The 20,805-nt window shown below is 41.3% G+C and overlaps 1 protein-coding gene across 2 annotated transcripts; it reads left to right on the forward strand.

Moving 5' to 3' along the window:
- The first annotated feature begins 5,896 nt into the window (after positions 1–5,896).
- Positions 5,897–19,842, forward strand: MCOLN3 (mucolipin TRP cation channel 3). 2 transcript variants are annotated; one of them, XM_059478544.1, is made up of 14 exons: positions 5,897–6,055; positions 8,694–8,923; positions 10,674–10,841; positions 11,361–11,514; positions 11,980–12,064; positions 12,145–12,241; positions 12,845–12,944; positions 14,327–14,439; positions 14,517–14,666; positions 16,582–16,683; positions 16,795–16,917; positions 17,441–17,647; positions 18,006–18,135; positions 19,320–19,842. In XM_059478544.1, the coding sequence occupies exons 2-14, from the start codon at positions 8,696–8,698 to the stop codon at positions 19,337–19,339; spliced, it is 1,677 nt and encodes a 558-aa protein (XP_059334527.1). In that variant the 5' UTR covers positions 5,897–6,055; positions 8,694–8,695; the 3' UTR covers positions 19,340–19,842. The 2 variants fall into 2 exon arrangements, with proteins under 2 accessions (XP_059334527.1, XP_059334528.1); XM_059478545.1 differs by lacking the exon at positions 5,897–6,055 and adding an exon at positions 6,662–6,922.
- Positions 19,843–20,805: the final 963 nt, after the last annotated feature.

Below are 20,805 nucleotides of genomic sequence, written 5' to 3' on the forward strand. Positions count from 1 at the left end.
TTTAAATCATAAGCTGTATTTTCATATCATGTGTAATAGATGGAAAAACTTCTTTTGCCCAGGGTGTTCAAGAATGAACACTGATTGTCCAAAATACTAGCAGGTTAAATGAGGATAGAGGTTTCCCTTACTGAAAGCTAAGGATCTGAGATAAAGTGGGAAAAGCAGTTATAAATGTTTGTCCCAATGTTTGTAAGCATCAACCATTACTCAGCTGCACAAAGCATTTCTATTTGCAGTTTATTTTTCAGTGCAGCTCTGCAGAGGACAAACTCGGGAAGATGTATGCCTGATTAAATGTAGCAACTACACGGCAGGAGATTATATTGTATAGAAGGCTTGTTGTTTCATTTGCTCTCCTTCATCCCAATGTCTGGAGAAAGGATTAGAACAGAAGGGCAGGAAAGACTCAGTTCCACGGCAAGAAGAAACGCGGTTCAGCCTCCCGCTGCCCAGGCTGGACAGCACCATCGTGTGGGAGGTGCTCACACAGCAGCCGATGGAACAACTAAATCAGGCTGGCCCAATTCTCTTAGCAGTGTTAAAATTGTTTGGTGTTAATATTGAACTGCCAGAGGTGTTCAGATGGGATGAGGACAATGGGGCTTTCACTTTGCTTGTATCCTCCCTCTCCATGTTCACACTTTTAAGACTGGAAACTGACTGGGAGAGGAATCATTTTTTAAATGGTTTGGGTGCTATTACAATTTTACCACTAACAAGAGGAAAGTAGATGCAGACAGGACAGAAAGAGATGGCACCTCCTGGAACATTATTTGGGTGCTATTAAAATTTTACCACAAATGAAAGGAAAGTAGATGCAGACAGGACAGAAAGAGATGGCACCTCCAGGAACACTGGCATGACATAACTATTTCTGGTGATCTCTTACAGGAGCTACAGCCTGTCTGCCTGTGCACATGAACAGCACATTTTCTGTCAAGATGCTTAAGGTGAAAAGGTGAGTTTATAAAATAAATGTTCTATCTTGAGGGTTTCCTTATGAACAGCCTAAAATAGTGAGTGCTAAAACAAACATGCTGTGGCCTGTGCATTTGCAATTTCAGTGGCATACCAAGACTGAGAAACAGTGCTTTACTCTTTTGTAACACAGTTCTCAAATACTCCAGAAGCAAGCAATATAATCTTAGCTTCTGATCTCAGTTTTAGCATGGAGATGGCCACTGATGACAACATACAGGTCATGGATTATAGCCTGATGGAATAGCTGAGGTTTGGGATACATGTTGGCCTCCCGTGAACTCAAGGTAAATTTCAGTGTTTGCTTTAATGTGAGCAGTCTGACACTCATATAACAGTTATGCCTTTTTCTTTTTCACTCCAATCAGAGTAGAAAAATATACTCTATAAATCTTCAAACTCTTTCCTGTGCCATACTGGGTCTTGCAGATCACAGGGGCCATCCATGGCATGTTAGTGTATTTCTCTCTTGTTTAATCTCTCTTGATTATGGCAAATGCAGTCCCCTTCATTAATCTGTCTGAAGAACAGTAGCAATTTAATCTTCTGCTTCTTACAAAAAGCAATGATGATACCAATGCAAAGAAAATTAATGTTTCAGAATTCTGAAACTTTTGCTATATGTGGGATGATGTTTTTTAACCCCTGCCCCTGCAAAAATTAAATATAATTAATCTAAGGAGAAAGTTGGGCATTTTTTCTACCCTCCTTCTCAGAGTGTTTTTCTCAAATACAGGAGTTGAAACACTATTAATATAGTTCTGTGTAAGCCTATATATATATATATATATATATATATATGTATTTTTAATATATTTTCATAGATATGTATAATCTTTCAAAGGAGTCTATACAATGTGCTTAGCTTATAGCTCTGAAACACTCACTGAGAGTGCACATCAACTCAGATGGTCAAAAGAGACTAATTTTTCCTTATTTAAAAAGGAAAGCTGTGCAAAGCTGTTTCTTATCTAGCTTCTTGCATACTTTATGTATAAAAATTGTGACCCATTTTGTAAATAGTTCTGTGACTATTCTAGTTTGAAACCAACATTTATGCTTCTGTGTAAAAGAGACAGCCCTCCAGGATCCCCGCCAGGAGGGGAGGCAGCTGTTGTAGAAATTAGTTGAAGGACAATATACACCATCTCATATATATATTCCAGTCACAATGTCTTAATTCACCATTTCATAATTATGCACTGCAACAAAGCTAGTTTGGAAATTTTGAGTGAGTTCCTCTGAGTATCCTAATCTCTAAGTCACATGAATGGAGGAAACACTGAGAAGGCTGACAGAAGTCACATCCTGTGTTTAGTAAAATAACTCACCCTTTCAATGGATTTCAAGCATATTTCAAGCAAAATCCCCTTCCTTTCAATGGATTTCAAGCATATTTTCCCTATAAAAAGAGTTAAAACTCTTGAAAATGGTGTCCCAGTACTCAGTTCCTCCTCCATCACTGAAAGGAGGAGGTACAGAGGTAGTTGCAGCAGCACAGAGAGCAGGGCCGTGGTGTTGGTGTCAGTGCCTGGTGCATGTATTTGCATTTGTTAATACAGAAGTGCTCTGTTTAAGGGCTGCAGGTGAGCATTGCAGCCAGTGGCACTGCTGGTGCTTCCCTCTGGCATGCTCAGGGCCTCCCAGCCAGAGAGCAGATAGGAAATTGCAGACTGCTTATCCTCCTCTGCAGCATCCCCAGAACCCTATCGCCCTGCCCCTCCCTCCTCCTGTGGCCATGTGAGCGGCAGTGCTCAGGAAACAGGGAAGGCCTGCAGGGAAAGCAAAGGCAGAGCTTCCAGAAGCTTCTCTGGAAGCATTACCAGGCCCACAGCCTCGATGCAAAGTTGGTTTTTACACAGGAATGTGGTAACCTCCAGGTGCTCCCTTCAGGAAACACACACACCAAACTTCCAAATATGTATTGGGGAGAAGCCTTTTGTACCTCCCCTCTTCCAAAAAAGGATAATAGAACAAAAGTCCCAATGTGTAAGTTAAAAGCTACTATTTTCCGTAGTTAGCTCTTAGTTTGGGGGTTTGCTTTTTTCCCCCTAAGTTTTTATACAAAATACTAAATGCTGTCAAGAAAGCCATGAAAAAAATAATTCTATATTAATGGACTGTCTAAAAATGTCACCAAAACAATTAATTTTTTAATCTATGGTTAGTTCCTGTTCTCTTAGGGGTATTTCTATACTGCTAGTTTAAAAAGAGCTGGTTAATGCACACACAAATGTATTATGCCTTTCCATTATGTTTATAAAAATGTATGATTCTATGATTGAGAAGAGGTTGGAAACAACATGTAAATTAACATCATTTGTAAATTTTAAGAGTGCAAAATCTATATAAAATTATAGCTTTTGAAAATCAATCGTCATAAATATTGCCATGTATTTTATTTTTAGAAAGTAAGTAATATTTAGATTTCATTAATTATGTTGTCTAGTTTTTCAGCAGTTTTTCAGTGGAACACAGTGTTACGTTATGTAATTGCTAAAGTCTGGGTAAATATTTGACAACTTTGTTTGACATTTAATGGCCTAGTTTGTTTACAGATGGCTCTAATATTTTGAACATTAGGCTTAAGAGGAAAAAATAAGATCAGTGTTCTCCTAATAATTTAATGTACTGAAACATTTACAGCTAAAAACAAATCCGTGAAGTTGCTAGGTTCTGCAAAAGGCAAAAACTAATTAGCTATCTGTTCTGCAAAAGATGCTGCCTGATTTTAGGACACAGAATGATTCATTAGTTGCCTAATTGAATGATTTAAGGTCAAGTGTGTGTGCATTACTATTTCAGGACTGTAATTTACTATAATTTGGAATGACAGAAGAATTGGATGCATGTCCATTTTACAAAAGCAATACAAGGAAAGGATCAAAACCATGTGCTAATTGCTTTTTTTGTTGCATCACTAACAAGCTAAAAACCACATTTCTGTTGGCAAACATTTAGGAACCTGTTAAAAATATCATTTTGAAAATTACTTTGTCTCTCCAGAGATTCACATGTAATGCTGCCTTTAATTAAGTTTGTTCTATTTTGCTCTACACAAAGAGCAAATAATACAAAATTATTTTAAAAATATTAATAATCTTGTGCATATTTGGACACAGCTTCACTGTATAAGTTGTAGGGAGTAAAGCTGAAGTTTTGGCAACTGCCAAATCATTTCAGCATATAAATAGTTCAATTTGAATGTACCTGGTTTCACACTTACAACTTTTCATTAAATCAGGCTTACTTGAATCTGTTGATTTTGTTATTTGATAGAAACCAGCAGGTGTAGTTACAGTATCTGGGATGATAAGTACAAAATGTGTAAAATTAGGTTAAGAACTAATAAGAAAGCCATAAGAGAACAAAATGGAAAACTTCATTAGAATGTTGGCTAATACTGTGTTCTGATTGTCTTCTTTCTCTTACTCAAAGAGAAATAGATTAAAATTGAAAAAGGTATAACAAGGATGACTGAAGACATAGAACATATTTTGTACTGGGAGTAAACTAGGATTATTTTTAGCCTGAAAATGGTATGATAGAAGTCAGTGAAATCACAAGAGACACAGAGAAAGTGACCAGGAGATGCTGATTCATGGTCCTAACACGAGATCCAGCTGGCATCACATGAGCTTGCAGATGTGGAACAAACAACTGGGAACAAACAGGACTGCAGAAGTGTTTCATTGCACAGTAAGTGTGTGAATTTGAAAATATACTGCCTGTGGACAGGACAGCTGCCAGAAGCACACAATTTCACAATGTAACAGGGCAAACTGACAGATGAAAAAATTGAGGGCTACTAAAAATTATGATAATACATCTGGCTGTAGAAATTGAACCACAAAACCAAAAAAAAAAAAAAAAACCAAAAACAAAAAACAAAAACAAACAAAAAAAAAGCCACACAAAAAATAAAAAGGGTGCAAAAAGTGGAAATATGGCTTTGCTGTTATCTTACCCGGACAGAACTTCTGGTATGAGCCAGTACAGCTGGTTTAGGTCATTAAAATATTGTAACAATTTGGTTGGTACTTAAAAAGTTACTAAGTATGACATAGAAGCTGTCATAACATGGTGCTGCCGGGATCCAAACAGTAACATTTGTTGCACTGTCGGGACTTTTGAAACAGAAATGCTATATTGTAAAAATTTACTTTAGATAAGACTTCTTTAAACAGAGGTAAGAAAAATGACCATCTCATCTATGAACTGTGAGCTGGGTCGCTGTGCAAGATCCCGTGCAGGGTGTGGGTTTGCGGGGGTTTGCGGAGTTTGCAGCAGCCGCGGTCTATGCGGGCCGGGCAGCGCTCGCAGCCCCAGCGCCCCTCAGGGCAGCGGGGAAGGCGCCGCCTGGGGCCCGCTGGCCGAGCCGCGGGAAGGGGCGGCTGGGCCGCACGGGGCAGTGGCGGGTTCCCCACCAGCGGCTGTGCCCTGCCGGCTGCTGCCCGGACCTCGGGCATTTCATCGCTGCCGCTGCCACTGCCACAGGCCGGGTCCCCTCCGTGCCCTTTGTCCCCTACCTGCGCGGGAACCCCGAACTCGGCCCCGGCCCGGCGCGTCCCCGGCAGCGCGCGGTTGTCATGGCGACGGGGCAGCCGTGATTGACGGCTCGAACAGGCAATCAGCGCCCTGCTCTGCAAACCCGCCCCCGCGGCTGCTGCTTGAAGGGACGCGCCAGGCAAGAACTACTTGTCCCAGCATGCTGTACGCGGGAGACCCACCACCGGCGGGGCTTTGGGGCGCGGGGCATGATGGGGTCTGTAGGCGCCAGGCGGCGGCTGTCCCCTCTGCAGCCAGGCCACCCGCGCACCCCAACCCAGGCAGCGCCTCGGTGCTTGCCGGGCAGTGCTGAGGCCGTCTGCCGCTGGGATTGTGGCGATTCGATGCGGTTTGCTAATATGACGATTTGTAATCTATATATTTTGTATTTTGGATGCATAAAAATAATTTAGTTTTCCTTGCTGCAATGTAAAACGCAAGGAGCCCCGGAGTATCTTCCTCCCTGTGCGGAGCACCTGATGCTGGTCCTTGGTGCCACTCCGAGGTCCATGCACCCCTTCTTATGGTAAGCAGGAGGATCCCTTCTGTCTTCCTTGTCAACCTGTACAGCCAGGAAGTTCCCTTTCTCAAAATGCCCGCTACTCTCCTTGTTTTGGTCTTGGCCCTATTTTATACCAGTGGCAGAAATTAGGCAGCTGAAGACTATGCACAGTTACAACCCGAGGTTTATCCTCTTGTCAGGCAGCCATGCCAAAAGGATCATTTCCGCAGTGCAGTGGGACTGGCACAGACCCGAGGCTGGAGTCCATTCTCTTTGAAGTTCAGTTAATAACTTTAATAGCTTAATTGTGTAATGAGTGGAATGACTTCAGTATATCCACTGTACCACTAGCTGCCCTTCATAACTACAGTTCTGTGACCTGAAAGCGATTTTGGGGGCTTTTTTTATTTGTTTGTGTGGTTTTTTTTTTTTTTTATGACGGGTGCGACACAGCTGTTTTTAACATTACTTCCCCTTGTGGAGAAGCCTAGGTCAGTAAATCTGGAGCCGGCATTCCCATCCTATAGGGAGTATAGTACAGTGTGGAGAGCCGCCCGTCACGTGCGGCAGGAGGGAGATGTGCGGCACAAGGTGTCAGAGGCCGCGGGTGCCGGTGTGCACGGCACGGCACAGCCGAGCCTAGCCCGGCACAGCACGGCACGACACAGCCGAGCCTAGCCCGGCACGGCACGGCCCCTCACAGCCGAGCCCGGCACGGCGCTGCCCGGGGGCCGGGGCGGGCTGGCGGAGGCCGCGGCTCTCCCGCCCAGCCGAGCGGAGCCGGGAGGCAGCGGCAGCGGGGGCGGCAGCGGGCACAGCGCTCCCTCGGCCGCCCCCGCGGTGGCGGCGGCCCCCGGAGGCCGGGGAGCGGCAGGAGCGGTGCCGGTGCAGGTACGCGGGGGCCTTTAGCAGCGGGGAGAGGGGCGGGGGTGCGCCCTGGCCCCGGCTTCTCCTTTGGGTGCGGCGGGGAAGGGGTGCCCAGCCCTGAGGGGCAGCGGCTGCCGCGCTCCGGCCTGGCCGGGGACGGCAATGCGGGTGCGTATGGGGATGGCTCCCGCCCCGGCCCTGTGCCATCCGCAAGGCTGCGGCAGCCCGCGGGGCTGGGAGCTGCCGGCAGCGCTGGCAAGGGGAGAGCGGCTGAGGGAAGGGCCCGGCCCGCTGTGACCGCCCCGGCTGCCGAGACCCCGGCCGGGCTGTGGGGGAGCAGGGGGCTGCCCTGTGGGAACGGCGCCTCGAGCCCACCGCGAGGACCAGAAATGCATTTGGGTTTGTTGGTGTTTGGTTTTGGTTTTTTTTGTTTTTTTTTTTTTTTTTTTTTTTTTTTTAATCTAGCACTGATATTGACAGGACTGTTGCAGGGGCAGAGTAGGGCTTTATTTTAGAAATGCTGGATCAGCTGTCAGTAAGGTGAGTGGAAAGCACAGCAGGCTGTACTCTATCCTGCAGGACAGTGGAAGCCTGATAAAATAGGAGCTGAACTTTTCTGGCCTCTGCATGGGCCTGTTCTTAGCGCTGCACTGCTGACTGCTAACTTTTGTTGCGTTCCTGACAGCTGGGGAAATTGAAGGTCTCGAATCATGTCTGAAACAGACTGTTGTTCTTCTGTGTGCAGGGGCTGCTGGAGGAGACTGGATGTGACTGGACATTTGTCTTTGATCAATATCTTGATGATGATTTTTTGTTTGAGATATATACAAAACTATTCTTATAGGATTCAAAAATAAGCTGTCCAATAAGGCACACCTTTATTCACAGCCCAGGCAGTCTTCTCTGTTCTTAATGTCATCTGAAAAAAAAAAATTCCTGGCTAGTTCTTTAATATTTTATAAAGCATTTATAAAATGTTTGGGAGTCTTTATAAAGCATTTATAAAATGTTGAATTTAGTACCAGATCAAAATGTAAACATGCTGAATACTATGCAGAGTAATGTCTTTAAACACATTTATAAGGTTCTCATCTAATCTTTTCCCCTCACACTGAGCTCAGATGTGAGCCTCTGGCTAATCATGATTCAATTACCTCTTCTGGTTCATTATCACTGGTGGTTTGCACTGGGTCTTTTATGGCAAAAGAAAAAGACATAATCCTGCCAAATGACAAGTTAATGCTCTCAGGTGATTTATCTGAATTGCAATTTGTCATGCTCCATTTCCCAGAGTAAACCATGCTAATAGTAATGTATAAGAAAACCTCTGCCTCTCTTGAAAATTCCATTTCTTCCACGGATGGGACATAGGCTTGTAGGTGTGGGGGAAAATACTGGCTCCAGCAGTAGATAATTTTTCCAGAAGAGTGCATGGTCATGAGAGGCTTTTAGTGCTCCTCTTGAGTCAGGATATCTAGCACATATGCTGTGTTGTCAAGTGAGAGAGGAAGAAGTTTTCAGGAAGTGATCCTGTAAGTCCAAATGGACAGAAATTCCACTATTAAATAAGTGTCCTGGCAGCCTAGCTGTAAGTTTAAGAACTTGGCCATATTTTTCTTGAAATTCTGCAGAAAGTGTGCGCTAATATGTGAAAGGTCTGAAATTCAGTGTAAAGTGTGAGTGCCTTTCACAGAAGATAACACCTGGAGTCCAGGTTGTTAGTGCAGACTGATCTGCTGCTACTCTATTGATGCTAGCAGGCTTTTCAATGGACAAGGGCTGCTTTTCTTTTCAGAAATGGAGAATCCTGAGGTGGCTGTGAGCAGCTGCAGTGCACATGATGATGAAAACCTTTGCAGCTACAAACGACACTCATCGGTATCACAGGAGGCACTTTTGGAAGACCAGCTTAGAAGGAAGTTAAAATTTTTCTTCATGAACCCGTGTGAGAAATTTTGGGCCCGGGGCAGAAAGCCTTGGAAACTTGGGATTCAGCTACTCAAAATAGTAATGGTTACAGTCCAGGTGAGTACCTATGGAAGCAGGGACTCAGCTTATGGGAAGTCAGATGAATGCAGGTGATGTGCAATTCATGGTGTGGTGCAGAGAAAGGGAAAGGATAGATTGCAAAATTATCTTATTTGCATATATGTGGCTAAGATCTCAGGTGGCCTAATTTTCTCATAAAATTATGGACTGAAAAAACAGCCTTCCAGTACAGATGAAAGGAGCTGTGTTTAAAGGCTCAACTTGACCTTTTAGTTTACTTTCTTTTTCTTTGCCATTTCTCCCCCAAAGGATGATGCATCTGTTACCCCAATACCCACTTCACTGTTGTGTTTGAGGGAAGGAGAAGGCGTTTCTGTTTCAATATCACAGTGATAAGAACTGAAATTGGTGACTTTTTTTCTTTTTTTTTTTGTTTCTCTTTTAACTTGCATATGGCATACAAACTCTTGCATTGAAAAAACCCTCAGAAATTCTTCCTCTCACCCAGCCTTGCACCAGAGATTCCATATAACTCATGTATCTACTGCTCAAAACACAATTGTTTGTCTCAAAGTTCTGTGATTAAGGCAGAAGAAAGTTTTCACAAAACCTTTCTAAGTCCTCAGATGATCCTTCAGAGTTGCCCACATGTGATTTCCCTTTATGGTCATGCCAGTGCTATGGCAATGCATGTATAGAAAAAAATGTTTTCTTTCCATTTGCATGAATGATGGCACAAACTGCAGAAAAGTTCTCCTGCTGTGCATCTGGCAGCATGTTTGTGTCCCTTACTGTTTCATTTTTAAATGTGTCATCATTTTCTGATTGTCATCTCTCCCATTTTGCAACTAAAAGTAAAATTTCATGATGGAAGAATCCAGTAAGAAAGGAACTAATGCTGATTTCACATTTTCAGAGAAAATCTGCCTTGTGGTAATGCAGTCTGTGCACTGTTGGTTTGCTGGTGTATTCCTGTGGGCTGAGCTTGCCTACAGAGCATTTCAGTATCTCTGTAACTGAGTTACCCTTATCAAAACCTGCATATCCAGTTTGCACCATGGCCATAAATCTGCAGAGTACTGATTCAGACTTATCTCTGATGAGTTTCTTCACAATACACCTGACCCCAGATTTGAAACAACAGTCAAGCAATTGTGAGCTCCCAGAAACAATACATCTTGTACTTCTAGAAACCTTTTCCAGTCTGGATAGTAGCTAAGAGTTTTGTGCTCACTTTCCATGAACGGTTGCAATATATATTTTTAACCAGCTTCAGGTGTTACTCTGTTACAAGCACAGCTTTGGTGAATTATTCTCAAAGCACTTTTCACTGAAACTTGATTGAGAGATGTTTGTTTTCCTGAGTTGTCCTCAATTTCCCTTTTGTGGACTGGAATAAGGACTTCAAAGTGGGGTCTTGTTAAGTCTGGTCCTGCCTTTTTGGCTGAGGAACAATGATATTCCCCCAGGGCAAGTCAATTGAGCCAGGCCGAGCTAACAAAGCATTTGTAACAGTATACAGGGAGCTCAAATCTGAGATGGTATCATTTTCTTTGTGAAAATTCAAGTCCTTGGCCAAGATGCTGTAAACATGTTAGAGACACATTGTGAAACCCACTGTTTCCTTAAAGTCAAGCTTTCATTTCAGCAGCTGTGGGATGGAGCAGCCTGCATGTAACTGCTGTGTCTACCAGTGAGGCAAAAGGCTGGCTGTTCATAGAACAGGTTCATGTGTTAATCCAGAAGCCAACTCTGTCTTTGAACAGGAAATATATGTCTTTTTCAGCTGGTGGTTTTTGGACTGAGCAACCAAATGGTGGTTGCCTTCAAAGAAGAGAACACTGTTGCATTCAAACACCTGTTCTTGAAAGGATACATGGACAGAATGGATGATACCTATGCTGTATACACACAAACAGATGTCTATGACCAGATATTCTTTGCAATAAACCAGGTAGGAATTGCTGCTGCAATATGTACAATATATATGATCTTTGCCTGGGCACCTCTTTTTGAATTGAACTTCTGTGCCAATTCCTTAAGACTAAAACATCAACTCATTTAGGTTTTCTGTCATTGCTAGAGCACTGTAGTGTGGTAACATCCTTAAAGCTAATCGGTGTACTGGTTCTACACTAAAAACACTCCTTGGATTTTAGCCAGAATCATTTGCAGGTAACAAATTAGGCTTTCTAGTAAAGATTGGAAGGAGAAAAACATAATATGCAAAAAGGTATTTAGATCCAAATCCTGTACTTAGTGTTTTTGTCAAATAACTTAAGATATTTGAGGACTCTGCTGTTGTGTGGTTTAGGTTTCACAGTTCTTTAAATGATGTTTTAAATAAAAGAGATGGGTTATAACCAATCCAAACACTTCTGCTTTGCTTTGTTTCATTGTTTTGTTTTGCTTTTTTCTCAGAGACTAACAGTTTTGTTGCTATTTAAATGGGTTTGTTTGTTTTGGACTTTAGTACCTCCAGCTGCCCAACATCTCTGTTGGAAATCATGCTTATGAGAAGAGGGGAGCAGAGGAGACCCCTCTGGCTGTTTGTCAGCAGTTCTACAAGCGAGGAATCATCTGTCCTGGAAACGACACCTTTGATATAGACCCAGAGATTGTGACTGGTGATGAACCTGATCTATTTTATCAGTTCTTTGGGAGGATGGGACCTACATTTTTGATAAATTCTTTTAAAAACTTTACAGTATGATATAGTCTTATCACATAATCTGTATTGAACTTACTACCAGCCAAAACTGGTAAGAAAAGTTCTGTTTAACTAACCCTCACCTCCAATGTCTAATGCCACAAAGAAGTGATGGGCCTTTGGCACTGGTGACCATGTAATACAAGTGTTTGGGGCTAATTTTCAGGAGTGATCCCTGTGAATTCATGATGAGTAGCTTGGCTGGTGTTGAAGGAAGCCAGTGTATTTGTCAGTTGGCTTCTCAGATGACTCCTCACTCAAGTGTGCTGTCTTGTCTGGTGTAGCCAACAGCTCATAACAGCCTCGGGAGTGGGACAGGCAGATTACAGTTAAAGAGCCTGATAATCCATGAGATATTGTTGTGAGTCCTTATCCATTCCAGACTGCTTGTACATTGAGCCAACGACTTCTCTGCACAACGCCACGATGGGAAAGCACAATTTGAATTTCACTCTGGATTTCCCCAGGTGAGGAGCAAAGAGCACCCCCTGTGTGGGGGTTTTGGTGCATTCTCCCTGTGCAGGGCTAAGCTGAAGCTCTGTTGCAGGCTGGTGGCAGTGCAGCTCATGTTCAATCTGAAGGCAATCAACCTCCAGACCGTTCGTCACCACGAGCTCCCCGACTGCTACGATTTCACTCTGCGGGTATGTGGAAGCCTGCCACGTGTGCTTCTGTTCAAAACCAGAAAATGACTTCCTGCTTTACTGCACACAGTCAGCACAGGCATTTTCTGAAGAGTGTTGAGTACCACTGGGTCAGTGGTGCCTGGATTACTCTGGTATGGCTTAGTGTACCCTGTAAATAACCAGCAGTTGTCACTGTGGGAGGTTAAGCTTTGAGTGCTCCTGATGTGGTCCTGAAGTACTTGCTTGGCTTACAGCCACTTGTGCTCTAATCCATCTGAAGTATAATGGAAGTGTAAATCTCTTCTCTTTAGAGATGCTTCTGGGAAAGGTTGTTTTCAGATCATAGAGGAATGAGAATGCAGTTAAAAAAAAATTCACTAGTAAAACTAGTTGATCAAACAATTTGTGGGAAATACATGGTTCAGCAGATTTGTCTTTCATTTTGACACCACTTATTTGAAGATACTTGAATTAGTTTAAGCTTAGAAATGTTTTGTCACTTCTCCCCTAGGAGAGTTATTCTGCATCATTATGCAGGCTTAGCAATACAGTGGGCTAATATGTAATTGTTTAACTTTATGAAGACATGCATATTTTCTTTATTTGTTGTTTTTAATACAGATCGTGTTTGATAATAAAGCACACAGTGGAAGAATTAAAATAAGTCTAGACAATGACATAGCAATCAGGGAATGTAAAGACTGGCATGTTTCTGGATCAAGTAAGTGACATAAATGTGTTCAAATTTTCATGCTGAAATTTTGTCCATTAGCACAATGTTTGTTAACCTTTTTCTTTATGGAAATGTGAGATACCATCTCTAGTATGTGCACTCTATATCTGATTTTCTAAAAATTTGTTGTTCTTCAACTCCTGATCTGAAAACCTGGGAATCCAGTCACACCATTACTTTCTGTAGCAATTCTCAAGGCTTGCACCACTGATAATGTCAAACCAAACTTTGTCAATGCCTCACTGTGCATCCTTCTCTCTTTTGCTACTGAACACTCTGCTCATTTCTTAAGGCAGAGTTGTGAAATGTTCTAGCACCAGGCAACAGGACACATGATAGTGGTTGAAAGTTGAAGCTGATTTACTCCTATTTCAGGACTTAGCACCAGGAAAGACAAGGAAGCATTGTTGGTAAAACTTGCTGAAGTGGAATGGCTAGAAACTCTTCTTATTGTTGCTTAAATGCCATTTGCTGTGTATTTGGCTGTAACTGAGGTACACAGGATAGTTAAATTTCTTATACAATCACTCACAAGAATGAGCCACCTTTGTTGGCAGATATTTGGCCCCGGTCAAAACATCATCTTTTTCCATTAGCGAAAAGAATCTCTTTGGCAGTCACAGCCCCGGTACCGGGCTGGCGGCTGCCGTGCCAGCAGTGCCCAGCGGGCGGCGCTGCCGCGCCCGCGCTGGTGCCGCGAACACGGGGCCGCTCCCGGAGCCCCTCGCTGACCTCCTGAAATCTTTCAGCATTAAACATCTCATCTTTCTGCTGTCTCACCTCTTTTCAGCTGTATGGTAGGTATTAAAAACAAACAAACAGAAATATTTGGTGCAATATTTAACATTAGATGATCAAGAATGTAAATTTTAGTAATGTAAGGGATGGAGAACTCATGTCTAACTCAATGCTGATCTTGACTAGCTGAGCAATAGTACAAGTTATCTGCACTGCCCTAGGACAGAAAAAGCTGATTATCAAATACTGATCTGAGAGGGAAGATACATATAATAATGTTCCTAGGATTTAAAAAAAAAAATCTGAACAGCTCTATGACTCCAAAGGCCATTCCAGTCCCTGTAAAATGATTAACTTTCACCTGTAATCCTGCAGGGCTGTAAGAAGCACTCACACTTTGGTATATTTTTGATGTGGTATCAACCCTCCTAAATTTATTGAAGTGGTATCTGTAGTGCAGATGCACTTCTGTCTCTCATAAAATATGTCAGATGAACTTTTGTTGGAAAAAATACTACAATTTTTCTTAATTCAGTTGTATAAATACAGTTAACATCAAAACTTGATTTTTACTTCAGTTATGATCAACAAGAATAAAGGCACTGTAAACATGTACATTTTTGTTCTTGCAGTACAGAAGAACACTCATTACATGATGATCTTCGATGCTTTTGTCATATTGACTTGTCTGACTTCATTGATCCTTTGCACACGATCAGTGATTAAAGGAATTTGGCTCCAAAGGGTGGGTACAGCTCCTTCTTTGGAAAGGCTTGTCTTGTGTAAGCCTGATTAACTGTTTTCTTTCCTACTTTCCCCTAGGAATTTGTAAGCTTTTTCCTGTATTATTATAAGAAAGAAGTATCTTTCAGTGATCAAATGGAATTTGTCAATGGATGGTACATCCTGATTATAGTTAGTGATGTCCTAACTATTGTTGGATCAACTCTAAAGATGGAGATACAAGCTAAGGTAGGAAAACTGTTTCTGTCCAGCCTAGGTTTAAATCTCTCAGAGGACTTTAGGCTGGCTGTAATTGCTTCTGAGTGGCATGATATTTTAAAACTCTACCTTCTCCTCCAGAATTGCAACTCATGCATGTTGTTTCTAGTAGCAAGATTTAAAAACTCCAAATATCACTCTATATTATAGTGCTGAATTATTTTTGCTCCCTGTGACTCTGAGGAATAAAATATAATTTGTCTCTGACTTCCTCCCTTTCTCACTTATATTTGCTCATTTGATAAATTTCTTCAAATTTAGGATTTAACTTTTGGAACTCTGTTTACAAGTGTTTAACAGAGTCTCTCTCCTTAAATATCACTTTGCTGCTTTCCCAGCTTCTGTTTTCCAGCATGTATGTAACAGTCAGCCACAGCAGGGTCTGGGCTTTCACTTTCTAAAAGAGACTTGATATGGACAAAACTCAAAACTTGTAAAACATTATGTTCTACAGAATTAAGAAAGAAAAATTATTATAATATGCTATCCTGAGGCACTTTGATATTCAGATAATACTGGTCTTCACAAAGTCTGTAGCAGACTTTGAAGTGTGACATTGCAACATAGTGAACTTTGGACACTCGTGATGAGAGGATGGGTCTGAAATCCATCTGCTGACAGCTTGGCTATCACAAACAGCCTGTACAAATTGCCCTTCTCACCACAGCACCTATAAACTCACTGAGAGTAGAAAGAAGCTGTGAGGAAGCTGGCCAAGACAAGACATAGCTCCATCCTGCTTTGGGAAAAGCAAAAAAGAGAACAAGATTGGAATAAGACCTTGCCTTTGGGATTCCTATATCTTATATTATACATACACCTATTTATATATGCAAGAGTATTTTACTAAAACTCCTCTCTACAGGTACATTTTGGTCCATTTGTGCAAGCTTTGTGGACCATAATGACAAGATCCTGTTCCATGTTACTGTATGAAACTGGTTGAATCACAAGTTCACATTAAAGTAGCCTAAATTTGTTTCTTGTTAAGTTCTAAATGAATTATGCTGATAGGAAAGATTAGCATTAATATCCATTGCCAATATCTATTATTTTTGTTTTATTCTTAGGAGAATAGAAACAGAAATGAATGAAAACTTCTTTTCAAATAAGCTGTCACGATCCATGTCAGAGTAGAGCTGCAGTTCAGGAACAGAGTACATGCTAATTTGGATGAAAACAGGCCAGTATCTATAGGTGGAAAAACCAGCTAAATAGAATTCAGATAGAATTCATTAGAAGCTAATTAGTCTTCTCCTTGATAGCTTTATATAGCTCATAGTTCCCAACTACATAACAAGAGCCTCCTGAGTTTTTATCTGAGCAATGCTGACAAGTCATGCTAGTTTTTACAAAGAGCTTTTCCTATCTAGTGGAAGAACTTTATTTGTTCTTTGTCATGTTCATACTGTCCATTGGGTTGCAGTGCAGAGATTCCTAAGATGCTCTGAGGAATCTGTCAATGCAGGTTCTAGAAGCTGTTGCTGCAAGTCTGGAAGCAGCATGAAAATGTTTGCAGTGCCACTGCGGATCTTGGTGAGCTGGGTACAGAGGAGGTGTCTGTGCTTCTGCAGTGCACCTGCACTCTTGGCCTTGCAAATGAAGCTCATCTTGTTAGAATCTGTTTTACAAACAGCCATGTGTAAAGGCATGAGCAACTCATTAAATGAGTTGCACTTCAAAGTGCCCCTGCTCTTTCATGGAACCTCTCTCTAATGTATATTGCCTCAAACTAATTTCTAATTGGAGAGAGTTTGCCAAAGGAAAAATGTTTCTAAACAAATTTTTGTGATAATGAGAGTCATTATTTAGAATCTGTCAGTTGTTACAATAATTAATTATTTCCTTTTTTTTTTTTTTTGCTTCTTCTCTTGCTTTTTTTCAGAGTCTGACAAGTTATGATGTCTGCAGCATACTCTTAGGAATATCTACCATGCTTGTGTGGCTTGGAGTCATTCGCTACCTAGGTTTCTTTCAGAAGTATAATGTAAGGATCTCCTGGGATCTTCATATTGTTGGTATTTATTCTGTTTGTTGCTATAAGAGGACTGGAGGAAATTTCTGGTTGAATTCTAACTGTTTGCATTGCTTTGTGCAGCTTCTCATCCTAACACTGCGAGCAGCATTACCCAATGTAATGAGGTTCTGCTGCTGTGCTGCTATGATCTACCTGGGCTATTGCTTCTGTGGATGGATTGTACTGGGACCATACCACGTGAAGGTAATGTTCTGACCATGAGAAAAGATAGCTTGAATAACAGAATGAGAGGTGACTACTGCTGTTTTCTAGTTCTCCATGTCAAGGCTTCCCTTAATGTAAAAATAGTGCATCTTCAACATGATGCTGCTCTGTTTGAGGAGTCTGACTTCCATGACTCAATCAGACTTTCCTCAAGTTATGAAAGCTCCAAGTCAGAAGTGGAAGCTGCCGTGACTCCCAATCACATGCTGATATTTTAAGAAATAATTTCCATTTTGCAGAACACGAGTATCAGACTAAAACTTAGGAGACTTTATGCTTATCCCTCTTATGAGAGAAGTTTGCTTATCTGAATTGAATGTGCATGCATATAGGAGGTGCCAAGCTGTTTGTTCCTCAGATGTTTTACTGTTTGCACCTTGTCATCCCCTGGGTGTAGGAAGAGATCTGAGGCAGCCGGTCATCTCAGTGAATGTTCTTCATGTTATGTACAGTCTTTGTGTCCAAATAAAGCAGTGACAAAGCCTTGTCTTCCCTCCTCTAGTTTCGCACTCTGAACATGGTTTCTGAATGCCTTTTTTCATTGATCAATGGAGATGACATGTTTGCCACCTTTGCACAAATGCAGCAGAAAAGTTACTTGGTTTGGTTATTCAGTAGGATCTACCTCTACTCCTTCATCAGTCTGTTCATCTACATGGTGCTGAGTCTCTTCATTGCACTCATTACAGATACGTATGAAACAGTCAAGGTAAGCACAGACTCTTCATTTGGAATAACAGTGCAAGATTGGTGCTATCAAACTGTCATCTCCCTCAATCTTTTAACTTTCAGTGCATGCCAATCTAAAGAATAAATATAATTGCTACTTCTGAGGGTGCAAATTGATGATGGGAGGGTTTTCAATCTCTCTCTACTTTGTTTTTCTTAAAAAGTCGGTTTTTCTGCTCCAATGGAAGCTAAATATCAACTAAACAACACTATTTTCACATTAGGTTCTGTGAATCTTCTAATTTCAGACTTGAGCAGTGTCAAAAGTGGTCTGGAGAGAATTTGGGTTGGTGTAGGTTTTAGCCTTGTTAAAAGTTTAATGAATTATCAATTTTTAGCACTATCAGCAAGATGGCTTTCCAGAGACAGAACTTCAGAAATTTATATCACAGTGCAAAGACTCACCAAACTCTGGAAAATACAGGTTAGAGGAGGAAAGTTCTGCATCACTCTTCTGCTGTTGTAATGGTATGTATCTATATTAAAATTACCTATTAAGGTATATACAAAAACAACGTGCTAAAAAATGTCCCTGGTACAATGTTTATGAAAAGTACTTAAATTTTGGGGGAAGTTGTATATGTGGGAGAAACCCACACAAAAATCCCAAACTATTTCTAATGAACAGAGAACTTCAGCAAAATGTCTACAGCCAACAATTTTCTTAGAAAATGTGAGGGAACTTCCAAATTAAGAAGCACTTAATGCAAAAAATTATACAGAAAGTAAGATAAGACATACAGTAACTTGGGAACACCATAAGTGTAATGTGTAGGCATTAACATTTCCTGTAGTCACTGTGACAGGCAGGACTAAGAGAACTCCTTTAGTGTCCTCTTATCCACTTTGTAATCACACCTTGTGCAGGTCACAGGCCTGAAACTTGGGGAGAAAATCAGCTTGTCAAGGTTTTCAGACAGCATGCAGTTTAAGATACTACCACAGCACTTGGAAAACATTGCCTAACTCCCATTATGGAGGGAAAATGCTTCAGTTATTTGAAGTTGTGTTTCTTCAGGAATACTGATTGCAGGATATATGGTTTATATTTAACCTGCCTGGCAACAAGTCTGAGTCTTCCTTGCTGAAGAGGCTTTTGGTGGGGGAGCTGGAAAATATTTGCCTCTTGATTAAAAAGATCTGAGGTGCAACTCCTTGTATTGGGCTTTTCTGGTGGGCAGTGTTGTTCTATGCCTGATAGAACATGTTTATGAGAGGGAGGAGATGGGGATGTATTTTGGAGCAAGGAGATGACAGAGCCTGCTGTGAGCCAGCCCCTGTTCTGAGCAAGTGTTTTGCTGGAGATAAAAGTGTGGGATGAAGCAGAGCAGGGCATCTTGCTCCTGGGTGAAGGGCATGGACACATTAATATTTCCTTTTCTGCACACACCTCTCAGTTTAACCAGACAAGAAAGCCAGCAGAAGATGGGTCAGGGTGGGGATGTAATAATCTTCCAACTGACTGTGCAGTGGGGATCAGGCATCTAGGAGAGCAGTCTCATATTCAGAATGTTTTCTGGTGGTTCCTAGCAGTTTCTTGTCAATGGATGTCAAATTATTAATAGTTCAGTTGCATTTTTAAGGCTCCTTGTACGGTGAAACTATTATTTTGATGCATGTACCTGACAACTTCCCTCTCCTCTCTTGTACAGGTTGTAGTGGCCATATTTAATGGATTGTGGGAGTGTATCATGGAGGCTTTGAAGCAGCACACATTGCAAGAACTTGACAATGGAGCTGGTGGAAAACCTTATTTCTGAAGACTTAATTTGCTTTTCTCAAAAAACAGTGTAAGCCTATGGCAGAAGTTTATGCTAAACTTACAGACTTTTGATTGGACACACTGCTATTTCAGGGGGTTTGGGGATGGTTTTTAGTAGTTTTATTCTATTTGATTCCTTAGTTAAATTATGCTAGAATGCAAATGGCATAAAAACCTGTTTGTGTTCAGAGGCTTGGCTAGATTATAGAAGTAGAATATAAATGTAGTAACTTCAACTCTAAGTAGAGCTAGTGTCAGACATCTTCAGCTTTGAACACCAACCTAGCCCTCAGAACTGCAGGCATTATCTGTCTGTGGCTGACCTGTTACTGAAGGAATGAAAGCTCACTAGAGCCCTCAGCATTTTTTGGTTTTTTGCACTCACATAGTAAAAATAAATACTATGAAATTTAGTGTAATTTGTTTCTGGAGTCATTACACTGAGTTGATACACAAACCACTCAAATATAGCTGAAAGCACAAAATAAATATTTCTTTTAACACAAGTACCACTGGTTGTAAGTGGCAATCTATTCTCAGAGAGGCTGGGATGTGCCAGGCTGAACTGAAGTTCCAGGGATGAGCTGAGTGGGAAAAGTTCTCATGTATCAAGCACTGGGCAGAGTCAGTTACAGTCTTCAGCTTAACAGTGTTTGGATCTTACATTTTTAGAGGGAAAATCAGACAAAAACACTTTCAAAATACCTATTTTTTTAAAAAAATTTGAAATCTTCCTCTGGCATACAGGTCTGTAAACCTGAAGTGTAAACTGATTTAAAGACACAGGGTATATGTTTGAGTCTAATCTCTCCACACTTTAGAAACTGGATGTTTCCTAGCAACCTAATAATCTGCTACTGTCAGTGGCTGGATGAAACATTAGTTTGTACGGAAGTTCAGTTTTGACAACTTAGTTTATATTCTTTGTTGATTGTGATACTATTTAATGGATGCCTTATTTTATAAAGTCTATTCACTCTGGGAGCAGAATAGAAAACTAAAGGGAAGCATATTTTAGAGAATTTGTATTTGTGAGCAGCATTGCTGCAGCTGTGTGTGACAATGCATCATGCTGTAGAGGACACTAAACATGTTCTCAATGCTTACACATTTTAAATGTGCTACAATAAACACTTACAGCTGCAGTAATTATTGAGTGTGTCAGAATTCATTCTAAGAGTAAATATGTTGCCAGGTTAATATAGGAGTTTTGTTTTTTAATAATGCTATGCAATTTCTGGCATGAAATGGAGAGTGGAGTGTGTGAACTTGGATTTCCTATGGCCATGCCAGTTCCTGTGGACCCTGGTGAAGACGTGCTTCCAGCTGATGTTTAACAGCATTTCAGAATTTGCCATAGAAACAAATATTCAAGT

Source organism: Ammospiza nelsoni, chromosome 9, assembly GCF_027579445.1.
Source record: "Ammospiza nelsoni isolate bAmmNel1 chromosome 9, bAmmNel1.pri, whole genome shotgun sequence".
Taxonomy (NCBI): Eukaryota; Metazoa; Chordata; class Aves; order Passeriformes; family Passerellidae; genus Ammospiza; species Ammospiza nelsoni.